A 17,173-nucleotide genomic window follows, 5' to 3' on the forward strand; every position below is an offset into this window, starting at 1 on the left:
ACATAAGGAAACCCAGATTAGTGAGCATGAAACTATTACAGCATTAAGGACAAGGGAATCTTCAGGATTTGGGGCTACACAGTCTGCATTCAGCAAGCTTATCCTGTAAAATGTGTCAAGCCCCATTCACTGCTTACAAGAATAAACAAAGGCATAAAATCGTTTCTTGAGCCTTCCTTCTGAAAGTTCTGATAAGTCCATCAGCAGGATTTGATGATCAAAATCATTGTGCTGGGTTCTCTGATGTCTATGACAAGCCAGCACGTATCTCACCGGGGAGGGTGGGGGGAGGCAGTCCCTTCTTTTGCTGCCTCTTGCTGTTGCTGTTATGCTCACTTGTAGGGCATCCTCAACCCCAGACCTCTTCTCCCAAGGCAGATATTAATTCTGAGAGCTGATAAAATCCTACCTGGTGGAAATCTAGGAAATAGCAGAATGAAAGCAAAAGCAAGCATGGAGCCACACAAAATAAGACTGTGCTGGTTCATTGACCCACTCTCTAATAAATAATACATATTTATATGTATATAAATATAACATATAAATAGATGTATCTCCAGTTAACTACAAGATATGGTTTAAAAAAAACCTTTTCTAAACAGACATCAAGGTGAAAAATGTACTTATATTTTCTAATAATGGAATTTCTTTCATTTGACATACATTCATTTATAATTTTTGGTAACTTGGACACTGTTTGGATTTAACATTTATAATTTCCATCAAATGGGGTTTATCTGAGCAATATTTAGAAGGATGTGTTTAACCTTTGATCCCATCCAGAGATTAAATCTGCCTTTCATGTTTTGGTGGAGAGGTGGCACGGGGAGGGTGTAGCTGTCAAGTAGGGGAGCAAAAGATTGCAAATCTGGAAACCTAGAATGTCAGCTTAGCTCAATTTTTCTTACATAATTTATTATTAATTTTTTATTATGATAAAATATGCATAACAAAATTTGCCGTTTTATAGTGTACAATTCCGTGACATTAAGTACATTCACAATGTTGTACAACCATCACCACTGTCCATTTCCAGAGCTACTTCATTTCAACCTTTCTGTAACAGCTGAAATTTTCTGCCCACCCACCCCCAAACAAAATCATCCACATCTTTATCTTAAACAGATTCTGTACCCATTAGACAATAACTCCCGTCCCCTCCCTCCAACTCCTAGTAACCTCTCATCTACTTTTTGTCTCCATGAGTTTGCCTATTCTAGGTAGATCATATAAGTGGAATCTTGCAATGCTTCTTTTGGTGTGTTTGGCTTATTCACTTAGCAGATGCTTTCAGGCTTCATCCATGGTGTAGCACAGGTCATCACGTCCTTCATTTTTAAGGTTGAATGATATTCCATCGCATGTATAAGCCACATTTTGTTTGTCCATACATCTGTCCCTGGGCATTTGGGTTGTTTCCACCTTTAGGCATTGTGAATGATGTCACGTAGATTCAAATAATGTCTGTTTGAGTCCTGGCTTTCAATTTTTAGTATCTATACTTAAAAATAGAATTGCTAGATTCTATTTCTATGTTGTATTTAATTATCCCTATAGGAACATGGAAAACCAACGCTCTTGATGGTAACACCCTTTAGCTGAAATTAAGCCTATATTTTTTGTTGTTTTCAAATAATAACAAAATTACTTTTGCTTCTTAAAAAGGGAAAAATTTTTTAAAGGCTGTAAATTTATGTTTATATATTTATCTTCGCATGTTCATAATGATCAGATCTGTGATTTCACGAAGGGAAAGTGCAGATTGTATTTTGTATTCAGGTATGGTGAGGCCAACAGATTAGGGCATGGTTGCCATGGAAAGACGCTTTATTACTCACAGTTCACAAGCTGAAGGGGCATAGCTCCACACCAAGCCAAGCCACACAGAAAAGCCTTTTCTGGGGTTTCCTCAGGAAGGAACTGGCAAGGCTGGGTAAACAGGTTTAGGATTGGCTGGTTTGAATAACCTCAACAGGCTCCAGGCTGCAAGAGGGGCCACTAGTTGTTTAATGCCTGCCTTAGGGTAATTAGGGCAGGAAAATAGTGTCCTATCCTGTAAGAGCCCAAGAAAGTAAGCAAGTGGAAGCTTGGGCTTTGTTTCCATTAGTTTGCATATGAAAGGCACCCAAGTGGAAACTTGTTTGTTTTCTCAAGGAATTAGCTCTGCCTGAGTCAGTTCCTCCCTGAGCTGCAGGGCCCCAGATGCTAAAGCATCAGATACAGAACCAGAAAACATGATTAATACACACTTTAATAAAGTCATTAAATCATGGACAACAAAGGAGTCCCAACAGGCTTCCAGACCTAGGGACTGAAACAGTTCTCGGTGCTAGCCATCTATTAGAATAACTTGGGGGAATTTTCTAAAATATAATTTCCTGCTCCCACACCCAAGCCTCTTGGATGAATCACTCATTTTAAAAGTTTCCCTGGTGATTCTCTTGTGCATTTGGGGTTGAGAACTGTTGGCCTAAGGCACTGCTTCTCAAAGGCTGAACCACAAACAGCAACATCAGCACCTCTTGAGAACTTATTAGAAATGCAGATTCTCAGGCTCACCCCAGCCCTGCTAAGTCAGGAACTCCGAGTGGGACCCAGCCTTGTGGGGTTGTAGAAGCCCTCCAGGTGATTCTGAAGCCCACTCGAGTTTGAGGACCACTGGTCCAGGGTAAGGAGCATCAGGGAGGTGACCATAGAGTCCCTCCTATCACACTCCAACCCAGTCTCACTCAGTGCCCTCCAGCAATGTCTTGGCAAAGCTCAGCTAACATGTTTTGGTCACCAAGTATCAGTCTGCATGAGGCAGGGCTGTTATTCCAGGTGGGAGAAGTTGGTGCAACTTGGAGGTTTTCAGGTTCTCCTTGCTCCTTAGTCTCCAAACATGTTGCTTACAAGCAATGTCGTTACAGTGACCAGGAGGGACTGAGATCACCTAGGAAGCACAATATGCAGTCCCCGCCTTGGTGGCTGGAGAGCCCTGAGGCTCCTGCAGGAGGCGACAATTCAGAGGGCTTTGAAAGCCAGGTGAGACTGCACAAAACACATGCACCCAGCACTCTGCTTGGCGCAATCTGTGATTTCTCACTTAAGCACTCTTCAAGTATCTTCAAATGCAAATTTTATATGCAGAGGGACTGAATAAGTAGCAAAAACCGTGGGGCTTTACAAAGAAGTGATTTAAAGCAAACAGAGTATCTACAAAGGAGAAATTGAGTGAATAAGTGGGTTTTCCTCACTGGAAGAAAATCATCGCATAGAATAAGCATGAATAGTAAACAGAGTGGCTGAAAAAAAAATCATTGAATGGCTTTTGTTCACTGACGAGAAGCTGGTTTTCTGACATCACAGATCTGAGTTCTAATCTCAGCTCCTCCCTTTACCAGTGGTGAATTTGGAAAAATTAATTGAATTGTAAACTTTGGTTTCCTCATCTACAAAATGGGATTGATAGTACCTACCCAATCATTTGCTTTAAGGATTAAACAAGATAATGCTAGTAAAAGGCTTGGCTTTGTGCTTTTCATCAACACTCAAATTTAACTACCATTTCTGCTATGAATACTGCCATTGGTATCATTATCAGCACAGGGACCTAGAGTCAGTGCCCCCAAATATTAGCCGTTCTTCCTAGTAGTCGTAGTATTATTAGGAATTCTACATATTTAAGTCTTCTACTTAGAAGGAGCCTTTCCTTTAGCAGAAAAGGATACATTGTGCTACTGTAACAAACCTCAACATCTCAGTGGCTTAACACCACAAAAGTTTATTTCTTGCTCATGTCCCAGTCGAATGTGAGGCAGTTGGCATCTGTCCTCCAAGTGGTACAGCTTCTATCTGAAGATACATCCTTAAAGTCCGGGCTTAGAAATGGGTTACGCTATGTGACTTTCACCCGCCCTAGAACTAGAATCCTAGTTCTAGTTCTTGGATTGGTCTTATCTCTGTCCTTCAAGCTAATTATTCTGATGCCCATAAATCTACTTATCACATAGCATGAACTGGGCCTTATCAACCATCATGGTAGATCTCAGCTGAATGTACTAGTTGGTCTACAACCCTGCACTAAATTGAGCATAAGTGTAGCCTGGCAGGTAGGAATTGAGTGGTATAATCACCTCCTTCATTCTAGAAACTATACCTCTATTAATGTAGCCTGAGTTTGCATTCTTTTTTGGGGAGAGGGAAAGTGATATTGAACTGAATATCAACTGAAATTACTATAGGTATACAACGGATTCAGTTTCCTGTCATCAATGTTTCCTTTTTTATTCTTTCAATCTGAACAAGTCCACAAGAAAAACATAAATTGAAAAGATTTGTTTTCTGTAGTGTATTTGTTATGTCACCCATGCACCCTATGCAGGTGCAAGTCTCCCTGGAATGTGCTTTATAGCCCAAGCTTATTAATGGCAAATGCTGAGAAAAGTAGCTGCCAAGCCTTGACTGCCCCTGCAATAACAATAACAAAAAAAATCTAAAATAATAAGTACCTTATACTGACCTTTCCTGTTCACCTTGATGTAGGTACCACATCTGTGTGACTGTGCTAATCTACTTCCTCCCCCTGCTGGTGATTGGCTATGCATACACCGTAGTGGGAATCACACTATGGGCCAGTGAGATCCCCGGGGACTCCTCTGACCGTTATCACGAGCAAGTCTCTGCCAAGCGCAAGGTGAGCAGGGGACAAGCAGGACTAACCCACCGTGACTGGCACAGACAACAGGCTGTCAAGTAGGGATGGAATACTGGTGAACCCCCGAGGCAGCAGGCACAAAATATCCCTAGGTCTGGGGGGAACAAGAGAGAGAGAGAGAGGAGGGGAGGGATCTTTTTTCAGTGTCTTTGCAACCCAGGTCTGGCTGGACAGGCCTGAGCCACCTCGCTTGCTCTTTAAGAGTAATTGCAACCTGTCGATCCATTAACACACACACACACACACACACACACACACACGCACTTAAATAAAAAAGCAGTGAAGAGTTATTTGATCCACTTTTTACTATTTATTTAAAGTTTGACAAGATAATACATTCATGTGGTTCAAACATCAAAAAGCATTCAAAGAAACAAAAGTATAGTGATGAAAAATGGATCAGAAGTTGCCAGGAGTTAGTGTTTGGAGGCTTGGGGAGAGTGGCCTCTAAACAGAGGGTGTGAGAGCGTGAGTGAGTTTCTTTGCAGTGATGGAGCAGCTGTGTATCCTGACTGGTGGTGTTTTTATCTATATCTGTGATGAAATTTCATAGAGCTATACATCACAATAAGAGTGCATATAAAAACTGGCAAAAACCCAGAGAGAGTCAGTAGTTTGGCAAAGGGTCAGTGTCCTGGTTTTGATAATGGAGCATGGTTATATAACATGATATCACTGGAGGAAGTTAGGTGAAGAGCACCCGGAACTGCTCTGCATTACTTTTGCAACTTCTTGAGGGCCTTAAATTAGTTCAAAATGAAACGTTGAAAAAAAATTAAACTCGTATCAGGGAAAGCCTCTCTCCCTTCTAGATCTGCCATCTACCCAGGTCCCAAGCTTACACACACACACACCACACACACACACACACGCACACACACATGCAGATATGCACACAATGGTAACCATGGCTATTAGTTTCTTACCTTCTAGATATTGGCATTTATAAGCAACTAAATATATATTATTTTCTCTTCTTTTTTTACACAAATAGTAAATACACACTGTTCTCACTTTTTTCACTTAAAATTGACAAGATTTTTGAAAATCGGTATATAAAGAGCTTACTCATTCCTTTTTTCCCCCTTTCATAGTCTTTACATAGTATTCTCTGTTGGTACTTCTCTGCATAGCATTGTATGAATGCTGCAGAGTTCTTTGCTAAAGATGTCTTGGTAATAAAAAAGAAAATGTTACATCGCCCAGTGTCTTGGTCCATTGGGCTGCTATAACAAAATGCCTTTGACTGGGAGCTTATAAACAACAGAAACTGATTTCTCACAGCTCTGGTAGCTGGAAGGCCCAAGGTCAAAGCACAAACAGATTTGGTGTTTCATGGGGGTCTGCTTCATGGTTCATGGATAACACTTTCTATGTCCTCAGATGTTAGAAGAGGCAAGGGGTCTCTCTCAGGCTTATTTTACAAGGGCACTAATTTAATTCATGAGGGCTCTGACTTGAAGACCTAATCTGTTCCCAAAGGCCACCTCCTAATACCATCACCTTAGGGGTTAGGATTTCAACATATTAATTTGAAGCTACATAAATATTCAGATCATAGTACCCAGTATTCACAAAACCTTCTTTTAAATCCCTTTTAAACTTCTGGCACTCTCTGACCACAGCTAGTCAAACCTTTTCCCTTCTCCTTCCCTACCCACCTCAGTCTCCAAACCAAGCAGCTTGCCCTAACTCATCAAGCCCACCCACCCAGCTCCCTGCCCCAGGCCTTTCCCTCCTGCACACCCTTTCACCTTTGCTCATTAATTTTTCTCCCTAGGTTTCTCCAGTCATGAAGGATCATGTAACACAGTAGTCCCCAAATGTGTGCATGCATCAGAATCATCTGAAGGGTTTGTCAAACTTAGAATTTTGTGTCCTATCCCCAGAATTTCTGATTCAGTAAGTCTGAAATAGGGCCCAAGAATCTGCATTTCTAACAAGTTCCCAGGGGATGGTGATGATGCCAGTTCTGGGACCACACTCTGAGAACAGCTGACTTAACCGGTCCTGTAGCACCACCATAGTAAGGATCCTTTCTCCTCCTTGAAGGGACTTATTTTAAATACTTCCCACTTCATCCCATACTGTGCGCAGTGAGGCCGTGGGGGTAGAGAGGAAGCAGCCATGAGAGACGAGGATGTGCTGGTGGTCTCACAGGTCTCACCCTCTTGCCAGGTGGTCAAAATGATGATCGTCGTGGTGTGCACCTTCGCCATCTGCTGGCTGCCCTTCCACATCTTCTTCCTCCTTCCCTACATCAACCCGGATCTCTACCTGAAGAAGTTTATCCAGCAGGTCTACCTGGCTATCATGTGGCTGGCCATGAGCTCCACTATGTACAACCCCATCATCTACTGCTGCCTCAATGACAGGTGAGGATCCCAACCCCATAAGCTCTCCAGAGGCCACAAGACCATGTATCTACACAGGGGCCAAGGAGCCATCCTAAAAGTAAAGCCAGCTGTGAAACAAGAAGGAGAAGTGGGGACTGCAGCCAACTTGTTGCCATGCCACACCACTCAGCCTGGCTGATTATCACCATCCAGGAATGGGACCCCACCGTGGACTGATTTTCTTTTTTTCTTTTCCAAGGGGAACCAGAAATCCATATTATTGTGCAAAGTCTTCTGATTTTTAAATACTGGCAACTAGTGGGGAGTTAAAAACCTCTGTGGTTAATGTGTAAAGCAGGTCCGCAGGCTGGATCCAGTCTCCAGGCCATGGACTGTGAGTTTGTTCACTCTGCTCTGTGGATCCATCGCACAGGGGCTATGCATGCAGAAGGAGAATTCCATCACCCACAGAGCACATTCACCTTCTCTGATCCCTCACTGTCTTCTTCCCATTCCATTTTATAATCTGGGCAGCTTTACCCACTTTCTTCCAGCAGGTCCTGCAGGACAAGGTAAGGCAAAAGGAGTTGTGACCCAGAGGCCTGATTCCTGCCCTCACTTAGTCAAACAGGTTGGGGAGAGCCATCCTGTAGCAGAAGCCAATCTCAGACAAGTAAGAGAAGGCCAAGCCCAGCAGGAATGGTGGTCAGCAGTAGGGAATTCATCGTGGGTGCAGAGGGCTCCCAAGAGCAGCCTGGGACACACAGTGGCTGCAGCACAGCCCGTCGTCCAGAGCACCACCCCAGCCTCTGGGTGGGAGAGGACACGGGAGAGGAAGGAGAGGAATAAAATGCTTGTTACCATCTATATCCATCAGTCCTCAGCCTGTAAGGTGCCTTCTGTGAATTAGACACTAGGGTACTAGGAATTCGAGGAGAGACGTTCTCTTCAACTTGTCTAAATGGTCTCTGTTAGTCTAACTCACAGATTTACCCTTACTTCTAAGACTTTCATGACCTGCCTATACTTTTTTTAGGTTAAATCTAGCAGCATGACTTTAAATAAAGTCTGATTCTCCCTATGTAACAACCAGGGAAACTGAGGCATGCTGAAGGAACATGATTGGCAGAGAGTCCTCCTTCAGTCAACGGGTTACTTGAGGGAAAGGACTGAGTCTTGACAAGTGTTTTCACCACCAAGTAACTAGCACAGTACCAGGCACATAGTAAACACTCGATGAATGTGTTTTATTCATGTAGAATTGACCCAAAGTCGGCAGACCCATGCCAGGGGAGATGGCATAGTTCAGGGCCACCCCTAGTAAAGATGTATTTCATATGAAGCTGGATCCAGTCTTGGATGTTTTTATTTTTATTGTTTTTTCTTATTTCTTTTTTTATAAAGATGGGGTTTCACCATGATGGCCAGGCTGGTCTTTAACTCCTGACCTCAGGTGATCCACCCACCTCGGCCTCCCAAAGTGCTAGGATTACAGGCATGAGCTACCATGCCCGGGGGATTTTTTTTTTTTTTTTCTAGTCTTGGATTTGACCTTGTTGATTGACCCTTAAGCCTTTTTGACCTCAGCATCTCCGGCTGTCCATTAATTTATAAAATAATAACAGAATCCATCTGGGTATATCCATCTGTTAAGGAGCTGGTGCAGTGGTAGGCAGCCCGCTGAGCAGGCCATCCCAAAGGGTTTCCTCTTCATCTGCTCTCTTTCCAGGTTCCGCCTGGGTTTCAAGCATGCCTTCCGGTGCTGCCCCTTCATCAGCGCCAGCAACTATGAGGGGCTGGAAATGAAATCTACCCGGTACCTCCAGACCCAGGGCAGTGTGTATAAAGTCAGCCGCCTGGAGACCACCATCTCCACAGTGGCGGGGGGCCACGAAGAGGAGCCAGAGGATGGCCCCAAGGCCACACCCTCTTCCCTAGACCTGACCTCCAACTGCTCCTCACGAAGCGACTCCAAGATGGTGACAGAGAGCTTCAGCTTCTCCTCCAATGTGATCTCCTAGGCCACAGGGCCTTCGGCAGCTCAGCCCCCACTGTCTTTTTCCTGCCTCCCTTCATGCATGGAAATTCCCTTCATCCGGAACCATCAGAAATACCCTCACATTGGGGCTTGCAAAAAGGGTCAGTATGGCTTAGGGAAAGCTTTCCATCCTGGAGTCAAAAAAATTTCAATTCTTTCCTATCTTTGCCGCCGTCATGCTGTGTGACTCAAACCAAATCACTGAACTTTGCTGGGCCTGTAAAATAAAAGGTTGGACCAGCTTTTCCCAAAAGCCCATTCATTCCATGATTCGGAAAGCGACTTTGGCTGCATGCAAGTGCTCATTTTAGGATGAATTCTGCAGTGCAGCTGCAGACCCGGAAGACTCATTTTCCTGGAGCCCTGTCTTACTTCAATAAAGTTGATCTCAGATTAGCCTCCTGCAGCTGGAGGCTCCCATCACCCCAGCCTACATCTGACAGGCTGAACAAAAGAAGGCACCACATAACATCTAAATGAAAAATTTAGTCCTGTCTTCTAAGCATCTGTGAAAAGAAACATGTCTTCCCCCTGTTTGGCATCTCAGTATTTCAGTGCATTTATACATCGTGAGGTTGAGAACCTCAGGTTTCCGTGTTATGTCCCCAGTGACTGTCCTGAGCAGCCAGTGCAAGCAGAATATGTCCACTGATGCCTGCTAATGTCTCATACAGACCAGGAATTGGGAGACATGCACTACGTTTGATGTGTAGCTGAGCCTCTTTTCCTACTTGTGAACAAGGGGGCTGAGCTAGATAATCCAAGTGTCTCTACGAATCTTAACATTCCATGGTTCAAGGATTGTATGAGTTTTGTTTGTTTGTTTGTTTGTTTGTTTTACCAAAAAAACTGGTGGTTTCAGAAAGAATAGCAGTGAGTCTCGTAACTAATACCCAGTTCCTGGAAATGTGGCAACTGCTAAGACCATCTGTAACTATCTATCTCAGACATTCTCCGATTTATCTTAAAATCCCGAGTACGTTCCTTCTCCTGGAGATTTTGGCTTTTGACAGAGCAGAGGACTTCATCCCAAAGCCTGCATCCATCCAGCTCCAGCAGGCTGAATTTCACAGCTACAGAACACTGTCAGAGAAGACAAACGTGGGCTTCCTGCTTTGACCTTTTGAGTATTTTAGGGTGGGGGCCCTAACCTTGATTCTTAATTTTACACTCGCATCATGCTCATATATGTGACAAGCAAGAAGGCAGCATTTTGCAGCTGCACTTCTGGGAAGAGGGCATCTTGCATCTTCCCTTTAGACTCTCCAAATCTCCCTCCCTGCCCCTTGGCTTTGCCAGCTTCCTGTTTCTAAGGGGTAGAATGACTCACCAACCCTAAAGGACAGTCAGTCTTCCAAGAGCCATGAACTGAATGCTTTATATCCTAATTCAGATTTAGAGTTTCCAGAAGGTGAGCATGCAGGTTTTTTTTTCTTTCTCCCAGATCTGTGTTCTGTCCAGATATGGCTGGAAGCACAAACTTCATGTAACATCCATGAATGTCCTCCTGGTAGTTTGCACAATGGATACACACATGCAGCATCCATAGCATTAAGGGGATAACAATGCATAGTTCTCCCCTTTACAGCCTTTGCCAGCCCTGCTGGCTCTAATTCTACCAGAGCATCCACAGGCCTGGGGGAAGAAGCAACAGGATAAGCCAGAAAACCTCGAGAACCATATTCTCCAAAGCAGCATGGAAAGTATTAAATAAACTAAGTAAAGCCAGATCATTGCAGATATAGAAATGGAAGACAAAATTTAGCACAAAAGTTAGTGCCCTAAGTGTTAGTCATACTTCCACTAGAAAATCTTGCTGTGTATGGATTAGTCATTTTGGAGGGATGTAAAGAGCTAACACGATTATAAAAAGTACCTAAGAAGATGGTGTCAAGAGGTTGGAGACATCTCATCTATGGAAGAGAAGGTTAGAGTTGAGCTCAATGAGGATTAATTGAGTACCTGCTCTGGACTTTGCCCTGAGCTGGGCACACACAGCCCCTTCAGCTCTTGAGTAGCTGAGTAGCCTACCCTATTGGCCATCACTAACTAATTCACCAGTCCTAGTGAGTCCAGGTTGCCCAGCAGGTGTGGAGGCATCTGAGAGGGCAGATTCTCCACAGCAGTCTACAAACCCACCCTCAACATGGGCAGTCAAGCCAAAGACTGGGACCTTCAGAGAGCCTCTGAAATGAGAGTTCTCTTGGGTTAATTCCAAAGGGAACTGTCAGTCAGTCCAGGGGACCTAGAGGAATGTGGTTGAACAGCATCATCTCTGTGCATGGGAAGAAGGAATGTGGGGTGGTTCTGGGCAGTTTCCAATATGGCAAAACTTCTTGGAGAATGCCAGCAATCCTTCCTCTGACCCAGTCTCCAACGTCCACTAACTTATAAAAATGTCATCAGCTCACACATGTGAGAAACACAATGCTTTGTACTATGCATGGGTCTCATTCTTATTCTAGAAGTGCATCGCCCTGTGTTTACCTCTTAAGTGTGTTTCCTTGGTGCAGTGTCCAGTAGTAATAGAATATGAAACCTCAAGGAGCCATCTTGTTTATGTGACTTCCAAAATGTGGGATCTCATTGCTGTCACTGGGATATTTGTATTGTGCCAATCTCTTCCTCCTCCTCCTTCTCCTCCTCATGCTTTCTCAGGGAGGAGCCTTGATGTATATCATGAACTCACAGTTCCTAGACCACAGTAACTGAGGCATGGTGGGGGGCTTTATGGGAGGAGCTAGAGAACAAGAGTCTTTCTCCTCCTTATCAGCCAGCAGAATGCTAAGAGATAAAGACTGAGTGGAATCCTGGGGAAAGGGGACTCAGGAGCTGACCTCATTGTCCTGATTTGCAGGGAGAAGAGTATAAGCAGAGAGGGGTCATTCCTGAGGTTTCCATGATTTCCAGCCTGGGATCCTGGAAAGAATCACTATACAGAAATAAATTACATGTTTCACTCTTTCCTGCCTCTGTCTCTTCTCTAGAAGTCCTAAACATCCTATAGGATGCTAAATGGGATGGCTACTAGGAACTTGTGTAGCTAGGAGGATGGAACCAATGTTCAGAAATCTCTTAACTCCATGATGAAAGGGACTGGGAAGATGTGGAAACTTCCCAGGTCAGGGTGAGATCTGGGAAGGGAGGTGAGATTATGTGAAATGACAGTGATGTTACCTGTGAATAGAGCCATGTCCGGATGCAGACACGACAACAGAGTTACAAGCACAAGAGTTTTCTTCAGGCAGGAGCTTGGGGGGGAATGAACATCTGGGAAAGACAAAGTGGAAAGAAAGCAGAAGTACTCAGGGACAGTCTTCAGACCACCATGCAGATCTGATGCCTGGGAAAAAAGGGGTGGTTAGGAAGAGCCTGTTGAGCTGTAGTGCAGCTCCCAGCTCAACATGTGCAAATACTGCCCAGAGACACATTGCACGTTAGCAGAAATGGCCAGGCCTGATACCCTGCCGTACTCAGCCACTGACTGGGGCTCTCTGGGGAAAGTGCCGTGTGTTTGAACACCATGGTGGAGGCCGAAGGCCTGCAGTTAGAGGCTGTCAGCCGACCGCACCTCCCGCTGCCATTCTTCCTCAAAGGGGAATCTGAACCATGTATCTCCACGACTACCACCCAAGCTTTGATCCAGCCCCTGTGTTGAAAACACATGTCAGGAAACCTGTGGCAGGCTTTGAAACATCAGTGATAATCCCTGTGAGCAGTGGCAATCTGCTTCCTACACCCTCAGTTGCTTGTCCCCCGTTCCACCGCACCCCCAGCAGCTCTCGCAAAAGAACAACAAGCAGCAGGTAACAGACTTGTAGTGACAATGACTGCAAAAGCACTGAAATAGGGAGTTTTGAGAACATAGACAGCTATCCAGGTCACTATCAGAAGTAAGTAATAAAGATGTTTTATTTAAATTGAGGCATCTTCAAAGGGGGTACGTGGATAAGCTTTAAGGAATCCACAGATCCTCTCCAAGATCCCCACAAATCATATGTAAAACATTGTGTGTGTTTAATAAGACATGCAATTAAAGCTGAATCTTCTCAAAAGAAATCATTCACCTTCTGCTCCCCAGGAGGAGAAGAAAATTTAAATTGTTTATAAAAGAGTGGCAAGGAACCTGGAGACTTTCAGAGCAGTGAGAGGCAGATGAGCCCCAGGAGAACCAGAATGGTTGCTGGGAAGCTAGAAACAGCTTTGGAATGAAATCATAGCTCACTTCAGATACTCAGATGACTTAAAGCTGTTGAATGTCATTTAAAATACTTGTGGCAATAAAAACGCCAAATTCATGAAAAAGGGGTAGGCTCACTCTTCACTTGTTAGCTGAGGGAAGACTACAAATTGAAGAAAATATAAATCAAGAAATAATACACTAAGCAAAGTGCAAACATTCCCATGAAAAGGCAAAGTTGTTTTCACTTATTCCTGGCCATGTGTGGCCTGCCTGTACATTGAAGATGCTCAGCCTTGGGTACCACACCTGGCTTTAGTAATACTCCCTAATGGAGCTCCTGAGCTCAGAACACATGAGCAGTATTTCAGTCACAGCTCCGAGCACTGTAGGGCTGGTGGGGACACACAAGAATGTTTTTATCCTTCATCTTCAAAGGTGAAAAGAGCATCTGATTATAGAAATTGCTTCCCTGAACCCCACAAGCAATGCTCTGAGACACTGTTATTTATTTCTACCCGGTTCAGGAAAACAGAGGAAGAGGATGGAGGCCATGGAGACTCAGATCTCACAACCACCAAATTCAGCATCAAGGACTTGCATACTTTGGTCCTGGTTTCTCTCTCAAGCAGGACAGCTTGCAGGGAGAAAAGATTGCTAATTAGAAACAAGTGACTAAATGACATCAGCAATGACATGAACCCTAAGGGCCGGCTGCGCTGTCACAGTCACTCTCTGATGGCATGTTAGCTGTACATATTCCAGTAACTGCAGAGATTTTCATACAGATTCGAAACTAGATTCCCTACATATTGTGTATCTCTCTCTCTCACTTTCATCATTCCTTTCTTTCTTCTTTTTATTTCCAGTTTCTGTTTGTTTTCTACTCTTTCATCCAACACTGCTCCCATCCCTGGAAGCCCTCTCCTCCCAACATGCTCCCTGTTTAAATCTCTAGGTTTTTTTTTTTTTTTTTTTTTTTGAGACGGAGTTTCGCTCTTGTTACCCAGGCTGGAGTGCAATGGCGCGATCTCGGCTCACCACAACTTCCGCCTCCTGGGTTCAGGCAATTCTCCTGCCTCAGCCTCCTGAGTAGCTGGGATTACAGGCACACGCCACCATGCCCAGCTAATGTTTTGTATTTTTAGTAGAGACAGGGTTTCACCATGTTGACCAGGATGGTCTCGATCTCTTGACCTCGTGATCCACCCGCCTCAGCCTCCCAAAGCTGGGATTACAGGCTTAAGCCACTGCGCCTGGCCAAATCTCTAGGTTTTATCTCACTACTCTAGATGCCTTCCCCGTGTACTAATTAATAGAAGATTTGGTATGCATTATAGACTGCAGCTTTGAGTACCCCCACCCCCTGCCCTCCAAATGCTGAAACTATCACCCAATGTGATGAGATGAGGCCTTTGGGAAGCAATTAGGTCATGAGGGAGGTAGGTGCCCTTGTGAAGGGATTAGTCCTTTCTAAGAGACACAAGAGAGCTTGCATCTCTCTCTGCTCTCCACCGTAGGAAGGACAAGGTAAGAACATGGCCGTTGGCAAACTAGGAAGAGTGTCCTGACCAGAAACTGACCGTATTGACACAGTGACCTTGGACTTCTAGCCTCCAGAACTGTAAGAAATAAGTTTCTACTGTTTATGTCACTCAGTCTACGGCATTCTGTTATAGCAGCCCAGCCACCTAAGGCAGTGAGAACCTACACATCCCTACTCACAAATCCTCCTTACCCGTCTCTCCAAAGCCCCTCACCCATCATATGTAGTCACCCACCCACACTCCCTTTATTCCTTAACCCTCTCACCCACTTTTCCAAACTGAGATGGCTTTCACAGCAGGATGCCCAAGTTGTTCCCAACACTAAAAAGAAGCAGCTGAACAGAAGAAGGCACAGTGGCTGTTGTACACCAGAATGCAGGACCCCAGGGCCCATCCCCAGTGATCACCACAGCAGGCAGCCCTTGCCTTTCCTGTGTGCTTCCCTCACGCTGGAGAGCTCTTTGGCCTGGGTTTTCATCTGTATACTAAATGGGGTGGGAAAAGGGATGCAGTACAAGATACCCGCAAGGTTCTTGCTTGATTGAGGAAAAGGGCACATGAGTGAAAATAGAAATGTGTGCTCCCAAAACGTTTGAAACTCTGCAAAGTGGAAGAACAAAACTGCTTCCTTCCTTCTTCCCATTTCAAATGTTGTAATAATGACTATGATAATAACAGGCGTTACTCTGTAGATCTCTTGTGCCAAGCACTGTATGTGCATTATCACATTGAATCCTCATACTCCATGAAAGCAGTATGATTGTCCTTAATTTAATTAGAGAACAATGGGGCATAGTTGAAGTAACTTCTCTGAAATTTCATTGCTAGAAGTGAACCTCAGTGATGACAGATTCCAAAAGCCCAACATCTTAAGAAGGATCCTCTTCTGTCTCTTTTATTTATCATATTCCTGGACCTCTATACTTTTCTTAAAGACACCCCAACCTAGGCTGGCATGACCTCCCTACACACATTGCCAGGAAGCTAGTTGATATGGTAGTACTTCAAGGAGCAGCAAGCTTCCATAACCTCATTAGCTCGTCGAACAAATATTTCAATGGGTAAATTGTCCTCACAGTCACTATAGTCACCCCTACAATTAGGCAGGATATACAACTGGACTCTAGCTATGATTTGAAGAGTGCTTGCCAAGATTTCCCACTGAAATTAATGTTGGCACATTTAGTCTTGAGTGCACAAAATTCCCTAGATATGTATTTCTTTAAAGAATAAAGTCTTCTTTTAGAAACACAAAGGTTACTGGGCAGGATAATATCTCAGGTTTACAACTAACAAGTTATGTATCCATGTCCTACCCATAAGACTAAACTCACCTAGATATTGGGGTCAGGAGTGTGGAGTGGGACTGCTTGATTGCCTGAGAAAATGGTGCACAAGGGGAGGGTGTTCTGAGGCTAAGATGAGCCAAAAGATTACCTAAAAGGTTGCCCACAGGATTACTGATTCAGGAAAGAAAGGTGAACTCAGTACTCAAGAAAATGAACCAGGAACTTGAAAACTAGAGGGACCAAGTGAATGGTTTCCAAACCCTAATGAGCATAATTTACTTAGGATCCTGGCCTCATTCCCAGAGATCCTGACCTCTGGCCAGGCCAAGGAATCAGCATTTTAACAAGCATGTCAGTGATTACAGTGCAGATGGCCCATGGGACCACCAGAGCAGGCAAACAGAAACAGAAAATGGGTTAGAAAGTCAATGAGGATGGGCTTTGACAGGAGAGAATGGAGTATAAGCATGGGAACAGAGGGGGTTTCTAACGTACGTGCTTGCCTCGAGTGGTCAAGGTAGTCCTTTGAGGACTGGGCATAAGAAGCTGACTGGGCACATGGCTGCAGGGTCAGCACCACGACAGAGAAGAGAGGCAGTGGGAGGAGCTGTAGGAAGGTGGGGCTACCACCCAATCCACTTCTCAACTTTGCTCTATCTAGACATTGCCAGAGTTTTTTTTCCAACATTTTAATTCTATCCCTCTGAAGGAAAGACACTCACTATCCCCCACCTACTACTCCCTATTTTAGTCTTCCTTCATGGAAATTTGCCAAATCAAAACTAAAATCTAACACTTTCACCTTCTGGATATTCAGACATATGCCATAGCAACTGACTTCTGGGAGGCCCTAATTTTGAGTGGTGTCCAACTCAGGATGGAGTGGTTTGTTTTCCCTGAATTCTTCACAGTCCCCATAGCATTTTATAAGAAAATATTTTTATACAATCCTAAGGTTCAACCCAAGTTTTTGTCGATTATTTACAGCTTTCCTTTTGTGCTCAATTCAGATTCCTATCCAAGCAAGGAAAGAAGTCCACATAACAGAGCGACACTGTTTACACTGTTTACGGGGGCAGTGGGAAAG

General features: G+C 44.2%; 1 protein-coding gene across 1 annotated transcript in view; it reads left to right on the forward strand.

Moving 5' to 3' along the window:
• TACR1 (tachykinin receptor 1) overlaps positions 1-12,034 on the forward strand; it is a 146,135-nt gene extending 134,101 nt beyond the window's left edge. Inside the window, exons 3-5 of the mRNA XM_002757584.7 lie at positions 4,525-4,675; positions 6,875-7,071; positions 8,762-12,034. Coding sequence (XP_002757630.1) covers positions 4,525-4,675; positions 6,875-7,071; positions 8,762-9,053 — 640 coding nt within the window. The 3' untranslated portion in view covers positions 9,054-12,034. The remainder of the gene's footprint in view (positions 1-4,524; positions 4,676-6,874; positions 7,072-8,761) is intronic.
• Positions 12,035-17,173: the final 5,139 nt, after the last annotated feature.

This window comes from Callithrix jacchus, chromosome 14, assembly GCF_049354715.1.
Source record: "Callithrix jacchus isolate 240 chromosome 14, calJac240_pri, whole genome shotgun sequence".
Taxonomy (NCBI): domain Eukaryota; kingdom Metazoa; phylum Chordata; class Mammalia; order Primates; family Cebidae; genus Callithrix; species Callithrix jacchus.